We start from the raw sequence: 20,418 nt of genomic DNA on the forward strand, positions 1-20,418 counted from the left end.
TGGTGGCCTCCCACGTGCCCGTTGTCAGTTCGTGTTGTAACCTCCCCGCACCCGCAGTAGCGGCCACTCTCTTCCCACGGTCCTTTTCTCTACAAACTCATCCCAGTCCTTGGTTCATGTTTTTACCTTGCAAAGTTTCCCTGTGGAAGTTTCCTGCCGTGTCCCGATTTGGATTACCTGCGAGCTTTTTTCCCCCTTGAGCTTTCCGTTTTTTCTTTGTCGCTCATTGCCTTCCTATGTTTGACTATTTGTACGCGTAAGGAATAAAGTACGCCAGTTTTTGGCTAACCCCATCTCTGTCTGGTGTCGTGCGCTTGGGGTCTTCCACAAACCCTAACAGAAAGGTTGTGAGGTGGCCACTTCTCACCGCATGTTTTAGTTGGTTCAGACCCACAACTAGAAATTATTAGAGCCCAAGACTAGAGATTATCAACTCAAACACTGAAGACTTGCAGAAGCTTGCCATTTGTAAACTTAGCCAGCGCTCTTAAACAGTTAAATGACTGTGCTTTATGAGAGTGGTCATGAAACGTATTAAGTTGGACTGCTATGTGAAATCACAAACCATTAATTTTCATCAGTGCAGACTATTCATATATATCTCAGGGGAAAGATGTTAACAATACATACACCTTACTGAAGTTGTTTGGCTCTATTAAAACCCAAAGGGGGAGCTATTGATCAAAATCTCTGAAGGTGCTTATTATAAAGTCTGAGTATACTATGAGTGCGGCATCAGAGCATTGCGTCATAGCCTTTTTTTATGGATAAAGCAGCCAAGGCCAACTGAAATTTTCACAAGGCGGTGGTGCTTCTCAACACCCATCAATCAAGCCCCTCCAGTTCAGACAGGTCCCTTTGTATTCAGTTAACCATTAATTATAGAAACCTAAGAGCCCTGTGAAAGGACTGGTAAACAAACTCTTAAGCTGTCATGCTCACTTGCTTTGTGTTGCAGTCCATTGATTCCGGGACATTGCGTGTACATTATCTTGGTCACAACTGATAGGTTTAGGTCAAGTCATTTATCGGCTGGAATCGGGTTTTTTTTTTTTTCCATGTTCTTGTTGAAACAAAGAGGTGTGAGTGTTGAACCAGTCACAGAAAGAAAGCCCGTATGTGTAGATGCAATTCCAGCCTGGTGGAAGTTGTTCTTTTGCTGTTATTTTCAGGGTCCTTTGGTGCCAGTCTTTTCAAAGGAACAGGTTCCTCATGGAGGAATTTTGGTGACATGACTGTAAAATCTCCACCTGTGCTGTATAACAAAGCAGTTTTGCTTCCATTTTTACGTAGTGTAAATATGTGATGTTAACCATCATACAGTGCTGAAATGATTGTGTGTAGAGCCTAGATGTTTTAGGAAGAACAGTGATCCATAGGATCATTGCGTAATGAAAGAAACGGGACCTAATGGTGTTCTTGGGTTGTTTTTTTTTGCATGTCTTTCTAGGAGAAGAGGCCCGGTTGGTTTTTAGCAGTTCTGAAGGTGTGCGGTGGATCAGTACCACTGGAGCTGAGTACACAGAACTGGCCGCTCATTTGCGAGGACCAGGGCCCATGGCCGCCATAGCTGCCAGTCACACGCTGTACTTGGCCCGGCAGAGACATGGATTTATATATAGGTAAGTAAATGCTACCTGGAACCATTCTATCCAGCATGCAAATGAGGCACCGTCTCATATTTTGTTGTTTGTTCACAGAGCTACACATATTGTCAAGTTGTGGCTCTGGTACCTGAGTTTGGTTGGTTTTCTCTCGAGGTAAAGGGACATGGAAGGAAAGAAAAACTGTACAGGTCAGACAACATGACCTTTTAAAAGATTAGAAAACCAAGATGAAGAGTGATAATCAACTTTACATTGAAAAAAAAAACTTCATTCGGAAAACCGTTGCCATGGACTAGTACAGCACAAGGTCACATGACTTTTCAGCAGATGTTGCTCTTAATGTGCTCATGTTTTTCTTTAAATCCAATAGAGACATGCCGTCTACTTAACAAAAACATTCCTTAGGATTAATTAATATTAACATTTATGTCACACATTTAAGCAAGTTTAACAAAAACGTTTAGAGCGGGAAGGCTTTTGTTGCTGGTGATATTTCCACGACAGAACACATTTGTTCCATCTGCTATTTGTTTGTCTTGTTCGAGATGTCGGAAACCTTGGATTTAGTATCAAAGAATAGACAGCATGGCTGATGGCTAAAAACATCTTGTCACCAAAAGGTGTGGGTGTGCCACACTGAAACCCCAACATGAGATCTCAAAATTCTTACTGCACATTCAGTGATAAAGCGCAGATACAAAATGTATAGACTTAATTTCAAATAAATCTGCAACATCATCGCACTGTGTTAAAACCTAGTTAGAAGAATCACAGGGTTCATACGGTCATGAAAAAACTGGAAAAGTCAAATATTTGAAAATACAATTTTCCGGCCTTGGAAATGTTATGGAAAATTATAATTTTGTGAAAGTAATGGAAACACAGCATCAAATCTGCTGAAGATGGATTGAGCAATATAAAAATATAAAAAATATAAAAAACAGCAGGTGAAACCATCACAGTGGGGCCTTAGAATTTGTATGTGTGCAATGGTTTGTCTTAGTTTAAATTAAAGCTTGCAAAAGTTGATGAGTAGCTTAAATACAGTATTTAAAACATAGACTGACTTTCACATCGTATATATACACTACCGTTCAAAAGTTTGGGATCACCCAAACAATTTTGTGTTTTCCATGAAAAGTCACACTTATTCACCACCATATGTTGTGAAATGAATAGAAAATAGAGTCAAGACATTGACAAGGTTAGAAATAATGATTTGTATTTGAAATAAGATTTTTTTTACATCAAACTTTGCTTTCGTCAAAGAATCCTCCATTTGCAGCAATTACAGCATTGCAGACCTTTGGCATTCTAGCTGTTAATTTGTTGAGGTAATCTGGAGAAATTGCACCCCACGCTTCCAGAAGCAGCTCCCACAAGTTGAATTGGTTGGATGGGCACTTCTTGCGTACCATACGGTCAAGCTGCTCCCACAACAGCTCAATGGGGTTCAGATCTGGTGACTGCGCTGGCCACTCCATTACCGATAGAATACCAGCTGCCTGCTTCTGCTCTAAATAGTTCTTGCACAATTTAGAGGTGTGTTTAGGGTCATTGTCCTGTTGTAGGATGAAATTGGCTCCAATCAAGCGCTGTCCACTGGGTATGGCATGGCGTTGCAAAATGGAGTGATAGCCTTCCTTATTCAGAATCCCTTTTACCCTGTACAAATCTCCCACCTTACCAGCACCAAAGCAACCCCAGACCATCACATTACCTCCACCATGCTTAACAGATGGCGTCAGGCATTCTTCCAGCATCTTTTCATTTGTTCTGCGTCTCACAAACGTTCTTCTTTGTGATCCAAACACCTCAAACTTGGATTCATCCGTCCACAACACTTTTTTCCAGTCTTCCTCTGTCCAATGTCTGTGTTCTTTTGCCCATCTTAATCTTTTTCTTTTATTGGTCAGTCTCAGATATGGCTTTTTCTTTGCCATTCTGCCCTGAAGCCCAGAATCCCGCAGCCGCCTCTTCACTGTAGATGTTGACACTGGTGTTTTGCGGGTACTATTTAATGAAGATGCCAGTTGGGGACCTGTGAGGCGTCTGTTTCTCAAACTAGAGACTCTAATGTACTTATCTTCTTGCTCAGTTGTGCAAAGCGGCCTCCCACTTCTTTTTCTACTCTGGTTAGAGCCTGTTTGTGCTGTCCTCTGAAGGGAGTAGTACACACCGGTGTAGGAAATCTTCAATTTCTTAGCAATTTCTCGCATGGAATAGCCTTCATTTCTAAGAACAAGAATAGACTGTCGAGTTTCAGATGAAAGTTCTCTTTTTCTGGCCATTTTGAGCGTTTAATTGACCCCACAAATGTGATGCTCCAGAAACTCAATCTGCTCAAAGGAAGGTCAGTTTTGTAGCTTCTGTAACGAGCTAAACTGTTTTCAGATGTGTGAACATGATTGCACAAGGGTTTTCTAATCATCAATTAGCCTTCTGAGCCAATGAGCAAACACATTGTACCATTAGAACACTGGAGTGATAGTTGCTTGAAATGGGCCTCTATACACCTATGTAGATATTGCACCAAAAACCAGACATTTGCAGCTAGAATAGTCATTTACCACATTAGCAATGTATAGAGTGTATTTCTTTAAAGTTAAGACTAGTTTAAAGTTATCTTCATTGAAAAGTACAGTGCTTTTCCTTCAAAAATATGGACATTTCAATGTGATCCCAAACTTTTGAACGGTAGTGTATATATATATATATATATATATATATATATATATATATATATATATATATATAAATTTATAACTTTGTTAAAAGAAACACTCAATGGTAGGGAAAGTGCTCAACATCTGAGCAAAATAATCCAGTGAGTCACGTAAATTCTTTGAGACAATACAAGCCTGTTTCATGCCATAAGCAATCATTAGCTGTTTATATATATATATATATATATATATATATACACAATGTGTTAAAACGCACTTTGTCAGTGGCAACTCTAAAAATAGTTTTTTTTTTGTGTTTTTTTATGGCATTGAAATTGAGCTAAAACTTGTGGAGAGATCGTGGAAAAGTCAATCCACTGGTGAAAAAGTGTATTAACTCTTGATTCAGCTAAGTTTCTCAGTAAATTCTCAATGAAATTTTTGTCAACACAATTTCTAAATTCTGGCCGCCATTGTTTTAATTGGGTCTGGGTTCCAAAAGAGGCACTCCGATCCCATGAAGTTGGTATGGATGATATTCAGCCCCACTAGATGTCGCACTAGAGCACCAGCATCTTAAACCAAACCAAATCTTTCTTTTCTTTTCTTTTTTTTCAAAATTTAATAATAATAATTAATCAAACTTATATAGGCCTTTTCTAACACTCAAAGTCACTTTACAATAAACGGTGGCGAAAGAAGATAACAGATAAACATAGCACAAACATACAGGGGGGATGAGAAGGGGGGGCTATGAGAGGGAGAAGCAGCAGCCACACATAACGCCAGCAGTACTCTCCCAATTAAACACATACAAAAGGGAAAGAAAAACAATTGTTCCTGGCCAATTACCTCACTCTTCCGAGCCATCCTGGTTGCTGCTCTACCCCCTGTGCTGATCCGGGGAGGGCTGCAGACTACCACATGCTTCCCCCGACACATGTGGAGTTACCAGCTGCTGCTTTTCACCTGACAGTGAGGAGTTTCGCCAGGGGCGCGTAGCATGTGGGAAGATCACGGTATTCTCCCCAGTTCCCCCTCCCCCCAAACAGGTGCCCCGACCAATCAGAGGAGGCGCTAGTGCAGCAACCAGGACACATATCCACATCCGGCTTCCCACTTGCAGACACGGCCAATTGTGTCTGTAGGGATGCCCGACTAAGCCGGAGGTAACAACACGGGGATTCGAACCAGTGATCCCCGTGTTGGTATGCAATGGAATAGACCACTATGCTACCCGGATGGACCAAACCAATTTTTTTAGCCAAAGAATGTGGTTTCTTCAGTGGAGAAAGACTGGCTTCAGCTGAAAGCTTCGAAGTACACTCTGCCATTTCTTTTCCAATGCTGTCTGGGAGGTCACTCTCTTAGTCTCTGTATGAATGCGGGAAGGGCAAACGTTTCTCACATGTACTAATGTGCCCGCTCGGCCGGACCGGCTTCCACAACAATGAACAGAAGCTCCGATTACAACACACAGAGGGAGTGTGACTTCAATTCTCTGCTCAGGATGCCATTACTACACCATCTCTTTACATTGCAAATAGTTGTTTGCTGCTTATTAATGTTCTTAATATTATCTATCTATCTACAGTGCATCCGGAAAGTATTCACACCCATTCACTTTCCCCACATTTTATGTTACAGCCTTGTTCCAAAATGGATTAAATTTCTTTTTTTCTCATCAATCTACACACAATACCCCGTAATGACAAAGCAAAAAAAGGTTTTGTAGAAATATTTGCAAATTTATTAAAAATAAAAAACTGAAATATTGCATGTACATAAGTATTCACACCCTTTACTCAGTACTTGGTTGAGGCACCCTTTGCAGCGATTACAGCCTCAAGTCTTCTTGGGTATGAAGCTTCAAGCTTGGCACACCTATATTTGGGGTATTTCTCCCATTCTTCTCTGCAGATCCTCTCGAGCTCTGTAAGGTTAGATGGGGAGCGTCGCTGCACAGCTATTTTCAGGTCTTTCCAGAGAAGTTCAATGGGTTTCAAGTCTGGGCTCTGGCTGGGCCACTCAAGGACATTCATAGATTTGTCCTGAAGCCACTCCTTCGTTGTCTTGGCTGTGTGCTTAGGGTCTTTGTCGTGTTGAAAGGTAAACCTTCGACACAGTCTGAGGTCCTGAGCGCTCTGGAGCAGGTTTACATCAAGGATCTCTCTGTACTTTGCTCCATTCATCTTTCCCTCGATCCTGACTAGTCTCCCAGTTCCTGCCGCTGAAAAACATCCCCACAGCATGATGCTGCCACCATCATGCTTCACTGTAGGGATGGTATTAGCAAGGTGATGAGAGGTGCCTGGTTTCCTCCAGATGTGACGTTTGGCATTCAGACCAAAGAGTTCAATCTTGGTTTCATCAGACCAGAGAATCTTGTTTCTCATGGTCTGAGAGTCCTTTAGGTGCTTTCTGGCAAACTCCAACGGGCTGTCATGTGCCTTTTACTGAGCAGAGGCTTCCATCTGGCCACTCTACCATAAAGGCCTGATTGGTGGAGTGCTGCAGAGATGGTAGTCCTTCTGGAAGGTTCTCCCATCTCCACAGAGGAACACTGGAGCTCTGTCAGAGTGACCATTGGGTTCTTGGTCAGAGCTCGAGAGGATCTGCAGAGAAGAATGGGAGAAATACCCCAAATATAGGTGTGCCAAGCTTGAAGCTTCATACCCAAGAAGACTTGAGGCTGTAATCGCTGCAAAGGGTGCCTCAACCAAGTACTGAGTAAAGGGTGTGAATACTTATGTACATGCAATATTTCAGTTTTTTATTTTTAATAAATTTGCAAAAATTTCTACAAAACCTTTTTCACTTTGCCATTATGGGGTATTGTGTGTAGATTGATGAGAGAAAAAAAGGAATTTAATCCATTTTGGAATAAGGCTGTAACATAACAAAATGTGGGGAAAGTGAAGGGGTGTGAATACTTTCCGGGTGCACTGTATCTATCTATCTATCTATCTATCTATCTATCTATCTATCTATCTATACTATATATATATATATATATATATATATATATATATATATATACTTGGCACAAAAAGTAAGGAAATTTGTGTTTGGTAGATTATTTCTTTGTTGTAACAATGCTTCTTGGCAATAAATCTTATGCCGTTGGAAAGCCTGTTTATTTCCCTTTTAAATGGCGCCACATTTGTAAGGAACATGCATTTGTGGGATGAGCAGCAGATGTGGGTTGCGCCCATGAAAAATTTGCCAAATCTTCTCTGCCAATGCCAAACAGCTTATTTTGCAGTTGCTATTGACTCTTGTTTTGAGCTTCTGGTACCCCAGGTGCTGACAATCAGGTGCCTGATATAAGATTTATTGCCACGAAGCATTGTTACAACAAAGAAGTAATCTACCAAACACAAATTTCCTTACTTTTTGTGTGAAGTTTATATACATAAAACACTCAGGTTCCTTACAAAGCACTTTTGAAAAGGACAATACAATGCACAGATCAGAGATATAGAGGTCAGGAAGTTTTTGGTACCCATGACCTCTCACCGTTCAGGTTTTGACAATATTAAGCTTTATAAGCTATGTTTAAGTAGTCTATGATGTGTTGCACTTTGGATGAAACCGTCTTCCAAATCAGATGTTATGTTCTAACCATTCACCAGTGGTTCTTTCCCCAGGGTCTCCATGGATGGAAAACCCCAGAAGCCTGTGCTGGTGCTTAAAGGTCAGGGTTCAGTGTCGGGTCTGGCAGTGGACTGGATTCACCTCCTCTTGTACTGGACTGATAGGGAGGCTGGCTCTATCAACGTTGCCCTGCTGGATGGCTCGGCACAGCGACTGCTTATCGCAGGGCTGGACAAGCCTACCGCAGTTGCTGTGGAACCTTTTCTAGGGTGAGCAGGAACAGGCTGTTGACGCTTGATAGAGCCACTGTTCAGGGTCTCCTTCAAAGCTAGTACAACAAGACACATTGCTGAGATAAATTGGCACATTAGCTGTTGTGGGGAATCAAACCTGTGACCTCTAGGTCACATGATGGCCTCTGTGAACCTGGACTACCTTGCTGCTATGTTTGTCAGGGTGAGCGGTTTTCTCCGCAGAATATGGCGTTATGCCATCATTTTTGACTCCACTGTCAAAAATGAGGAGTCAAAAATGATGTACTGTTGTTTTTTAATTACAAAATAGGTTTATTGCTGATGCTTGTTAAAATGAATAACCATGTTTAAAAGCCCACTTTACATACTGATCACTAATCAACATCAACACTGTAAAAGAGCTGCTGTCACTTTACAGCCAGTAATATTAATGGCTTTCTGGTATTAACATTACAATATACCCTCAGATTCCCACATGTGTAGAGGTGTTGCCTGTGTGTGTGTATGTGTGTATGTGTGTGTGTGTGGGGGGGGGGTCATTGTGTCATCTCATACGACACGTCTTACTTATATGGTCTTCTCATTTTCTTTTTTGGAATGCTGATTTGCTGTCAAGAATTTTTATTGAGTTGACACATGGACAAAACCAGAAAAAGTTTAAAACTTTAATTCATTGCTCTGGTAGGTAGGTGGAGAAAAGCAAACCCAGTGCATAACAAGGAAGGCCAACAACCACTTCAAGTAGCCCAGATGCAGTAATACTAGACGTAGGGGTCATTATCTGCAATGGTGAGGAAATAACATTGCCAACCCAGCTGAGCTCATCAGGATATGAACTGTTTAGATGTTGTCATATTACTAGGGTGACCAGACATTCCAGCTTGACCGAGATTGTCCCAACAAATATCTGTAAAATTTTTTAGTGGGAGGGGATAAAAATCCTTCAATATATCCTGTCCGGCGAGACAGACAAGCTTTTGAGCACGTGCGTATGCATGTGCACGTGCACGAACGTGCGGTATACTTTTTAGGGTCCCGGTTTGGGATTTTAAAAATCTGTTCATCCTACATATTACTCCATTGTACTATCTGAGCACCTCAGAAATGGTAGCTATGTACAGATTCAGGAAATGGCATTTAATCTTCTTAACTTGTCATTTTTCATCCAGGAACAAAATTAACCCATTAAACTTGACTGAAATGGTACCTTTACAAATATTTTTATAACTTTTATTGGCAGAATAGAATTTTAATTGTGATACCATTTTCAGCCGCATTGCCCTGCACCATCTCTACATGTAGGAAGTATGAAAAGTTTCCAAAAATTTTAAAGTATACATCCCATGTAGATAATGGATACATGGACAAATTTAAGAAAATAAAGAAACATGTAATTGCTATTGGGCACTTGAATAATGCTTTTCTTGAAATGGCCAGCTCCAGTTCGCCTTGCAGTCACTCCCCAATTAACTTGATACCAGTGTCTCGTAAAAGTCAACACACCAATTTGCATTCCCTGTGTGTAAACTCACTCCACTATCATCTGATTCTAATTTAAAAAAGCAGAGCAGTGTGAGCTCAATCTGACTTCAGCTATTTTCTTAGGTTGCTGTTTTGGTCAGAGAGCGGCAACTCCCCAAAGATTGAGAGGGCGAGCTTGGACGGCCAAGATCGGATGTCACTTGTTATTTCCTCAATACACAACCCTGTGGCTGTCTGTCTGGGTATGTCTACACTTCTCTTGAGTCTGTGGTTAAGTTTTAGACTTCTGTATAAATTTGGTTGGTTTTGGAGTTCTCTGTTGGTTATATCATATTGTTAAACGCTGTGTTCCTCTCAACCATAAAGCCTATCTGTTTTACTAAGCAAAACTATACTGGAAATTGAGTCTTGATCTTTGTCATATGTTCTCTTTTATAATTTAAAAGCCAAAAATTAAATTATGTTGAGATGTATTGACACCTAACCTGGTTAACACTAGCATATTTGCAACAGAACTTCACACTAACTACTGGTTAGCATGCTCAATCAATCCAGTCCTATATAGCACACATTAAAATGCATTGCAGTGTGCTTTGCATTAGATATTAAATAGACTGTCGATATTACCTACAGCATGCATCATTGTCTGGCAGCAGTTTATATAACAGATGTGTTAAAAAAATGTATTTGTAGATGTGACTCGTCAGTTGCTGTACTGGGCTGACCGAGGGATGCGGACCATCTCCAGGGTTGACTTCCAGGGCCGTTACCGGAAGACGGTGGTGGAGTCTAATGGTTACCTGGACCGGCCTGTCGGACTGGCTGTGTTTGAGGTACAAACGGAGAGGTTCTAACATTTCTGGGCTGAGAAGAGGGGCCAGCTTGTTTTCCTTCCTCTTGTCTGCAATGTATCCATCCATTATCCAGTCCGCTTATCCTGTTCTCGGGGTCGCGGGGATGCTGGAGCTTATCCCAGGAGTCATTGGGCAGCAGGCGGGGAGACACCCTGGACAGGCCATAACAGGGCCAACACACACATTCACACTTAGGGACAATTTAAGTATGGCCGATTCACCTGACCTACAAGTCTTTGGACTGTGGGAGGAAACCGGAGCACCCGGAGGAAGCCCACGCAGACACGTGGAGAACATGCAAACTCCACACAGAGGATGACCTGGGTTCGACCCCCAAGGTTTGACTACCCTGGGGCTCGAACCCAGGACCTTCTTGCTGTGAGGCAACCACGCTAACCACCGTGCCGCCTAAATACATCTCAAATTGCCTTACGTGCTTTTCCAAGGCTACAAAAGCAGCTATTTATGTTGCACTTAGCCTAGCTTCTAGGCCACAATGAAGCCTACAGTAGTTAAAGGCCAAAAAGCCTTCAGCTATTTTCTCTCCACATCACACAAACATTTTATCCTGATTGTTTTTTGTTTTTGTTTTTTTTTGCTTCACCCTAACTTTCAAGGTAAAAAAATCACACTCAAATTATTTTTTAACAAAACTTTAATGCTAACCCCAGGTGGCTAACTCACCCATCATTTTGAGTTAGCAATGTATCCAATGGGGAAAAAAATGCTAATAAATAATAGCGCTGAATTAAAAGGATGAAAATGCAGACGGTATTCTCCCAGTTTTGATGAGGGAAAGATGTGTATAGCTGACTTTACGAGGCCTATAGTTGGAAAATATATTAGTTAACATCATAATTTAGAAACCGTATCACACTGGACCTACCCTCCCTAGATATTGCTCAAAAATATTTTATTTATGTAAGTGGAGGTAAAAATAGTTGGGATGAGAGATTGGGAAGTTGATTTCAACTTGCGCTCACCTGTTTCAGCCAAGACCCCTTCCAGCCATGCTTGATAACTTCCAAATCGTTAGCTATGGTTGGTTGTTGTTCCAGCTTTTAATTGATGAGTCTACGATGATTTATTCTCCCCCATCGTCCAAACCGGACAATGGAGCCCAATGAAACGCTCTCAAACCAAGCCTTGGTGAACAAGTTCTCTGCTTTGGTGTTTGGTATGACTTGTACATTATGAGGGCCCTGGTCCTCATGATGGTAGTAAAAGAATGTCAGAGAGAATAACTTTACAAATGCCTGCCTTGAATGAAATGGATAACTGGTCAATTGGAAGTTTAAGTAGCCTTGTTAAATCTCAGGGGCGGGTGTTCTGGACAGAAGAGGTCACCCGGTCTGTCTGCAGTGCCAACAAACACAATGGTAGTCACTTCCAAGTCCTCAGAACCGGCATCGTCCCTCCGGGGGAACTGGTCCTCGCTCACCCCATCCTTCAGCCACATGGTATGATTTGGCACTGTCAGTCAGCAGATTTTTTTTTTCTTTCTAAAGGGCACTTCCCCATATTACACACAATTCAATGTCATGTTTATTTATTTGCATGTTCCCTTGAGATGCACACATGTAGCTGCACATCAGTGTTTGCCTTGTATTTTTATAAAACTGATTTTTTTTTTGTCTTGATATAAAAATCGTTATCAACTCAACAGCTTGCTTTTTTTTTTAAGGGCAAGTTTTATGTTATCGTTTACCACTTAGACAACCTTGACTCCCCATTAGAGGGAGAGGAAATTAAAAGTAAACATAATTAATTAAAAAAAAATAACGTTGCATGTCATGATCTCACCCAGGTTGTCCTTTGTGGTTGAATAATATGTAGAGGCAAAATGGACAATGTTTTCTTGACAATAAGGCCATTGGTTGTGGTTGACCTTTTCTTCTTCTCTCTGTCTAACCCCTCAGGGCCCGCTGTGTGTGGCAGTACTGGGAAGGTGTGCCAGCACTGGTGCATCCCTGACCTTTTCTCTGACACTGAAAAACCGCAGTTCATCTGTGCTTCTGACAAGACAGGACCAAGTGAGGATAATGGTAAATAATTCATTTAGTTAGGTTCGTTTGTTTGTGTGTGTGTGTGTGTGTGTGTGTGTGTCTCTGTGTCTCTGTGTCTCTTTGTCTCTGTGTGTGAACACAAAAAACCCCCCCAAAAAACATGAAGAAGCATCCATCAGACCCCAATTTGAATGGTAAGATTTTATGGACAATGATCCAGAAGCTTACATGCAATGCATTCTGGTATGTGTAGGCACTGTGGAAAATACTATGTGGGCAGGAGAACATCAATATCATACACAGTGAGGACTTAATTGCTTCAATCCACTACATTACTCATCAGTACTGATTGCACATACACAAAACCATTGGTGAAATTTCCCTTTAAATGCAATGTAAAAATAAATGGCAAGATGTCCTGCTTGCAACTCTAGGTGAAATATGCCCGTATAAGCCCCATTTCTAGTGAATGCGTATACGTAGAATGAGGTCTTGTTTCCACCGAGGGCCTCTTTTAAAGAAACATGGCTTGCTCCAGCACTGCATTGCACTGTGTGGAAAGCAGGTGCCGAGCAATGGGAGGAGATGCTCAGTTATATGCAAGAAGTCAGTGATGAGAAATATTCCCCCTGCTTTCTCTATTCATATTGTGCTGCTGCATATGTAAAATGTCAAACAGGGTTGCTCTTTTGTTTTTATGGGGTTTTTTCTCAATGCCCCCCCAATTGTACCTGGCAATTCCCCCACTCTTCTGAGCTGTCCCAGTCGCTGCTCCACCCCCTCTGACAATCTTGCTTGTTATCATCAGACACCAAAGATGGACATACAGGTATACGCCATCACACAGCGATTTCAGCAATGTTGCCTAACGAGGAAAAAAAAACCCTGATCAACAACAGTTTCCTTTAAGTGACAATCTCATTTTTCCCCTTTGTCTTTCTGTAGACGAAAGGCAAAAGTCATCTTTTACATGGAGCATATATAATTGACAATTTTAGTAAAAAGGTCCATATTTGGGGGATTTCTCTGCAGCCAACATTTGATGACAGCTTTTTAGATGCTACTAGGAAATTTTTCAGGAGATAGGCATCACCTTTACATAAGTTTTTAGGGGGAACTCCAAGATACAGAGAGGAAAAAGACACATCAATATTGTAACGTGCATGGATAAGAAGACACGCTGGCCGCTGGCTGGCGGGTCTAACCCTTAGTCGAGCGGCTTATCCATGCACGTTACAATATTAAAGCCCAGGATCCTAGATTTCAAATGTCTGTCAGTTACATTTCTATCAGTATGTTTTAGATTTGAAATGCCAACACCACAGAACCAGAGTATTTTGGGAAAAGGTTGCTATTTATATGCAAGGAGACACAAGTTGGTATACTTTGCAGATACCCCCATTAATTTTCTATAAATTTCTATTTGAGTAAACTATAACATTACACGAGGCAGTAAGGCAACTGTTGGGTGCGTGCTGCTGCTTTTATCAGTTGGTCTGGAGTAGAGCACTGGTAAAGCCACTGGGGACCAGCCATCTCATTTCATCTTTTAATTTTTCCTCCAGGTGGGTGAAAGTCACATAAAGCTAGGTACTGCGGCTGCAGAAAAACTAGCTTTGGTCGCTGGGTCCTCATTTGACACTCCAAAATCAAAACGAGGTCTGAGTAGGTGCGTCAAGACAGTTTGATGCACCTCATAATACTTTTGGTGTGCGTTCGGCCATTAGGTGTACTTCAAACAATAGGTGTACTTTAAAACGCACCTGTCAGACAGTTTCAGTGTGTTTGGGCTTTAGTCTTGTAGCCTATCAAATGAGCATTTATCTGTTCGATCTGTAACACACACACACACACACACACACACCCAGAGTAAGCCAAGATAGTTATTCTGTGATTCAACAATATGGCTAAATACTAAGCAGAAATCCTATCCAGTAGCCGAAGCCTATGGTGTGGTCTACTGTTTATATTATCCTGCAAACCAGGCCAAATTCTTGGGGTGGGGTGGGGGGGTATTTAAAAAAAACAAAACTGTCCGTTTGCCAGCTGTAGGTTGGATTGCAGTCTGTCCCTTGAAGCTGTGGGTTCGGGTGGCTCCCAAGCCGACCCACCCATCACTACTGACTGCACAATGGCTGACCAGGGGGTTTTCCCATTATTTTGATAGGTTGTTTGTTTTCATTGAAACACAAATTTAATTTCATGCCCCCCTTTTTTTCATTTTATTTTATAGAAAAACATTCAATGTCCCATTTTAAGTGTTTTTATTTTTCTTTTATGTTGTGTCCCTGTGCAACTAAAACAAAACAAACCATTTTAAAGGGTTGTTTTGGGACAATACAAAATTTTTTTTTTTACACATTAGAATTGGTTGCATGCTAGTTTTATATTCTGTAATGGTGATTTTTTTTTTTCCATTTCAGAAACAGCCATCACCCGGACTTTACCTGAGCCGGCTCTAACTGATCCAACGTTTACTGCAATCCTCTCCCTCATCGGTGGGTTTCAGCACCTCCATCTTTCGTTTTCTTTCTTACACTATTCTGTCCATTCTTCCCCTGTTTTTCAGCTATATACACATCCAAACCAGAAACAGTTTATTTTCCAAGTCACCTTCTGACAATGCAAATTCTATGGTCAGATTGGGAGGAGAGGTGACATCTTCAGACTGGATAATGCCTAATATGAGCTGAAAGAGAAGACGAAGCCTGTCTGCTTCAGGAAAACTGTTGACTGACCGCTGTTAATTCTTGATGTGATCGGCCGTACTAGCAATCCTGTCATTACAGGGAGTCATTTGATTCACTGTTGATATCAAAAATATTGCTTCATGCACTTTAAAAACAAGCTTGACCCATTTTGACATTTCAAAAGCTTTTGACAAAGAGCTATTTTATCTGTTAATTGAAGCCCTGTGATTGTGGTATATTCATTGGAGTTGGGTTGTTGCAAATCAAAACATGCACTGTCCTGCCTAATGTATTGAGAGAGCATGGGGTTGTTTCTGCCTCATGTTTTTTTTTTTGTGTGCAATGCAGCCTGCCTGCCATAGACATGTGGGATTGGCACATTGACACTGAACGGAGTATCCCAACTGTGAAAGCATGGGTTCAAACAGCCTGAGACAATGTGCTGCCATAAACCATGGCGCAACACAAAGAAAGAGAAGGGGCGACACTGATCAGATTGACAAAAGGAGAACACACTTGGTTTGTAATGAAAGAGGTAGCACACATTCACAATTGGAGGAACAGAACAGTATACAGGAGGAAGCATAATGAGTATCGGCCAACAGAACGCCAGAGTGCAAAATGCTAATGCAAAGCGTTGCTCAGATTTTGCCTGTCTGGACACAAGAAGCTTTGTTCAAGTGAAGGATGATGGGCTCCCCAACTCAGCTCTCAGAGAAATAAGCAAATGTCTGCTTAGGTTTGACTACAGAGCTACAGTTGGCACATTATATGGTGAGCTGTTCAGCCTTGCATCCCAGTGGGACAAACTAAAGATGTCCCCTCTGGAGGGTGATACTGTCAGGACAGCCTGTGAGATGCCACAAGGAAGTGAGGAAGATCCTTCCATGGAACAGCAGGATATGTAATTAGAGAGCAAAACTTGTTCCTCTTGTAAAACCTGTCATTTGTGTTCATCTAATCCTCTCTCAGTACAATCTCCTATCTGATGCCTACCATGTGATTGGACCTGCCTACAAGTTACTATTAATGCTGTCCATCACACAAGTAACCTCTGAGAGAAGCTTCTCAACAGTGAAATTCATAAAAAAAACTCCGGAGCACTTTAACCCAGAAGCACGTTCAGACATTCATGTTCATGTGCACTGAGAAAGACATTCTCATGTCTTTGGACAACGATACTGTAATAAACAACGTTTCAGAGACCAGTGCACCGCCCAGGCGTTTGTGAACGTTAGTCATCCACAGGGAAAGAGTATGGTGTCCTTAGAAAGTTACATTGTGAATAACAAAGTTGGAGAGAACAGAGCATTCATTCATCCATCTATTATCCAAACCGCTTATCCTTACTCAGGGTCGTGGGGATGCTGGAGCCTATCCCTGCAGTCATTGGGTGGCAGGCGGGGAGACACCCTGGACAGGTTGCCAAGCCATCACAGGGCCCACACACACATTCACACCTAAGGACAATTTATTATGGCTGATTCACCTGACCTACATGTCCTTTGGACTGTGGAAGGAAACCCACGCAGACACGGGGAGAACATGCAAACTCCACACAGAAGACGAGCCAGGGAGAACAGAGCAATATTTGTATATTCATGTTTGAGGATTGTATATCTTTAGTAGTTCAGTCTTTTGCACTGAAAATTAGATTTTGATGATCTACAAAAACACAATGTGAGGTGGTAGAGACTGGAGAATATTGCAATACATATCCCCGCCTGCCACCCAATGACTGCTGGAATAGGCTCCAGCATCCCCGCAACCCTGAGAGCAGGATAAGTGGTTCAGAGAATGGATGGATGTTTCAGGGTTGGATAAGTTTTTGTTTTATTCTCTCTCAATATATTAATGTCGAATCAACACAAAGGGAAGTATATTTAAATTCAAATACTATTGTTTAATACCACCTTTTTAACTTTGAACACAGATGCTCTCCTGTGAACTACAGATTTCCAATAAAACCATCAAAATTGAATGTCAGCTTGAAAGGCATATTTCTTGTAGGCATCATCAGAAATAATAACAAAAGCAAGGCCTATATGTTAAACTGCCAGTGGAATTTCAAAACCATCAAGGCCATTAAAATTGGATATCGGCTTTGAAGGCAATAGTTTCTTGCATGCACTAATATAAATCATAATTAACAACAAAAATTGTGGACCAGCGCCAGTTGAATTGAAAGTGTAGTGAATTCATGACAGTCATTACGTGTTCGAAATGGCGAATCACAGAAAACCGAGACCAACGTCGGGCACTATAAGAGTCCAGCGAGGAGCAGAGTAGGGGGAAAAAGACAGCTCTCCATACGCCAACAAGCAGGAGGGAGAGCCCACAACCGAATCATCCCAAATGTCAGTAAAACCACCTCGCACAGCCGCCGCTTCCTAGTAAACTCAACACAGCTGTATTAATTTTTACAACGCGTTTAATATTTCAAATTAATCACAAAATGAATGTGTTAATTTTGATGGCAATAATATATATGTATATATATGTGTGTGTGTGTGTATATAATATAAACTAAAGTTGGTAAACTACACTCCTTTGTACTGAATTGGAAATGATGTTCTAGAAAAATACAATGTGATTAACAATGATGTACTATAGCAAACTTGTATAGTAAAGCTGTAATTATATACATATCTACAGTATAATAACTTGTGGGCTGGTCTGAGGCATGAAAGTCCTGGGCTAAAAATGAGTCCCACTCTGCCTGCTCCTACATCAGGCATGGATGGGCAACCCCCCCCCCCCCCCCCCGCCAGCCCACTGGGTGGGCAGTCTCGGCGGTGTGTCGGTCCATTGGTCGCAGGGCCTGGTTTCCGGCTGGCAGTCTGTGCTTGCTGTCTGTGGCTCCGGTCCCATGTCTGTGCCTGGGGGTTGGCGGTGGGGGTGCGAGTCTGGAGTGCAGGCCTGGCTTGTGCCTTTGGGGACTGGCTTGTGCTCCTCGGGGGCATGCAGGGTTGTTGTTCTGTGGGCTCCTGGCCTCCCTGTAGGCTCGGTGTTCCTCTGGGGTTGCAGTGCTTTGGGCTCAAGCTGTTCTCTTGGTCGTGGGGTGTCTGCATGACTGTGGGACATGTGGGTGACTGCAGAGCCTGTGTGCTGCCTGGAGACACTATGATAAGTTGCGGCTCTCTGGCACCAGAATTAATTGGGATTAATCCCATGCACTCACAGACGCATCACATGCACAGACACACTGCTATCATGTGCCTCACACACTCCCTGGAACACTCTCTGGTTTACATCCTCCTTCTTATTCCTTTCACCCCCTTTTTCCCTTTTATTCCGTCTTCTCCTTTATAACTGCTATCCTAAACTGATTTTGATAAGCTCGATTTAATTATGTTTTGTCGAGCACATGTCAGCGTGTTTCTATCTCTGTCTTATCAGATACGTGCTGTCATTTTTTCATTACTGAGTTTCTTTGTTTCACTTGTGATTGTCCCCCTCATGGAGAAGCGATGCTAAGTGGTAGCTGATCAAGCATGAAGAAGAGGGGGGGACCGGTGGGGGCTATAAATGTAAAACAAAAACCCTGTGCTCTTGTCTTCCCACATATCATCCAAAGGACAGAGTTGTTTTAAGCGGTTCTTGATAATTAATATAGATTGCCTTTGCAGGTGGAGAATCTGAACTCCACTCACAGATTAACTCTGTCTCGGATGCCAAGCCTGCCGACAGCACAGGTCACAAAAAAGGTCTCTTTCAGTTTAATTAAAGCTAGGAGGGCCTTGTCTTTGAGAACGAGAGAGGGAGGCCGTTTAGGACGTCTGTGTGAGGCTGAGGTGACTGAAGCTTTTATTCCTTCTTTTTTTTTTTAAATAAGCTTTGTGTGTGTGCGTGTGTGTGTGTGTGTGTGTGCGTGCACATGCGCTTCTTCTCCCAGTGTTCCTCAGTGTGCTGCTGGTTGGAGTGACTCTGTGGTGGTGGAGGGAAGAGCTTTGGCCTACCAGGAATCACACTGTGCAGAGCTTCTCCCTCACAGAGTCCCAGGACCCACTCATCCGGGACCCGCCCAGAAGCCCGCATGTATGTACTGTCAAGGCAAACATTTGAACGCACACATTGGAATGCACACACTCACAGATAAAAACTTAGGGCCTCGTTTGTCAACCATAGTTAAAAACAGTTTCCTTCATAAATCATTCACTCGGGTTTTTCACAAAGAGTATGAAATCAGATTTAAGTCCTTTGGACTTAAGTTGAGGTTATTGCTCAAATACCATTTATGAGTAAGAATAATTTGTGCGAAGTTAAAAAGTTTTGACTGTCAGAGCAGACAACACAAAACTGTGGAAGAATAATTTAATTGAACACCTTAATTAGAATATTATGCATAGCCCAATATGTTGATAAAGGTTTTTTGGCTCTTGAAAAGAAGTGTACCATAAGCTCCAAGAGCAGGCAAATGCCCACTGTTCGCCTCTTTAAATTTATGAATAGAAGTTATCATTATCCAAATTGTATTATTTTTTTTAACCACCCCGTTTTCTATAGTCCCCCAAAAAGGCCCCTGTGACCACTCACATCAGTTAAATTTGACTAGATGCCGTTGGCTAAAAGGCTTAAGTGACAACTAAACCATGTGCTTCCTTCTCCCCTACACACACACACACACACACACACACACACACACACACACACACACACACACAGGAAATGCTGCTTAAGATGAACTGTGGGCACGACTGAGCCAGTGAATGAGCGAGTGTATGCCTGGGGTGATGGCATAGGTGTTCACCAACTTCTGCTAGTCTGACTTCACCCCTTCCTGTCTCAGCACTGCGGGAGCACACAGGAGCTGATCAACACTGACCTACATGCTCCTTGGCTGGGTGTATGACTCCCAGGAAAACTGTCCAAGATTAATGACGGTCTTTAAGTAGGGCAGACTTTGGATTTTGGTCAGTGTTTCTTTATAGTCTGTTAACCAAGTTTGCTAGGTATGCGGTAGGAAAAACATTGCTGTTAGTCCCAGAGAATATAATGCACTTTTTGGTTGTTGATGTTGTCTGTGTATTTTCAAGATTCAAGAATACTTTATTTGTCCGGAAATAAAGGCTACCATGTAAAAAATACATACATGCATAGTGCAATAATAGTCAATAAAGTGCACTCAAATACGTGCAACACAGCCCCTCATTTCAGACCCTCCTTATGTCCTGAGTTTAGGAAATTCACTGATGGAGGGATGAGAGAGATTTTATATCCGTTCAGGTATATTTTCCTGTATTTAATAGGAACCCTGTAGCA

General features: G+C 41.9%; 1 protein-coding gene across 1 annotated transcript in view; it reads left to right on the plus strand.

Moving 5' to 3' along the window:
* The window catches only part of LOC130109869 (low-density lipoprotein receptor-related protein 8-like), a 42,713-nt gene extending 22,295 nt beyond the window's left edge, over nucleotides 1-20,418 (plus strand). Inside the window, exons 7-15 of the mRNA XM_056276840.1 lie at nucleotides 1,451-1,622; nucleotides 7,924-8,139; nucleotides 9,730-9,848; nucleotides 10,300-10,439; nucleotides 11,779-11,920; nucleotides 12,380-12,505; nucleotides 14,890-14,964; nucleotides 19,052-19,194; nucleotides 19,822-20,418. Of these exons, the coding sequence (XP_056132815.1) occupies nucleotides 1,451-1,622; nucleotides 7,924-8,139; nucleotides 9,730-9,848; nucleotides 10,300-10,439; nucleotides 11,779-11,920; nucleotides 12,380-12,505; nucleotides 14,890-14,964; nucleotides 19,052-19,194; nucleotides 19,822-19,857 (1,169 nt within the window). The 3' untranslated portion in view covers nucleotides 19,858-20,418. The remainder of the gene's footprint in view (nucleotides 1-1,450; nucleotides 1,623-7,923; nucleotides 8,140-9,729; nucleotides 9,849-10,299; nucleotides 10,440-11,778; nucleotides 11,921-12,379; nucleotides 12,506-14,889; nucleotides 14,965-19,051; nucleotides 19,195-19,821) is intronic.

This window comes from Lampris incognitus, chromosome 3 (genome assembly GCF_029633865.1).
Source record: "Lampris incognitus isolate fLamInc1 chromosome 3, fLamInc1.hap2, whole genome shotgun sequence".
Classification (NCBI taxonomy): Eukaryota; Metazoa; Chordata; class Actinopteri; order Lampriformes; family Lampridae; genus Lampris; species Lampris incognitus.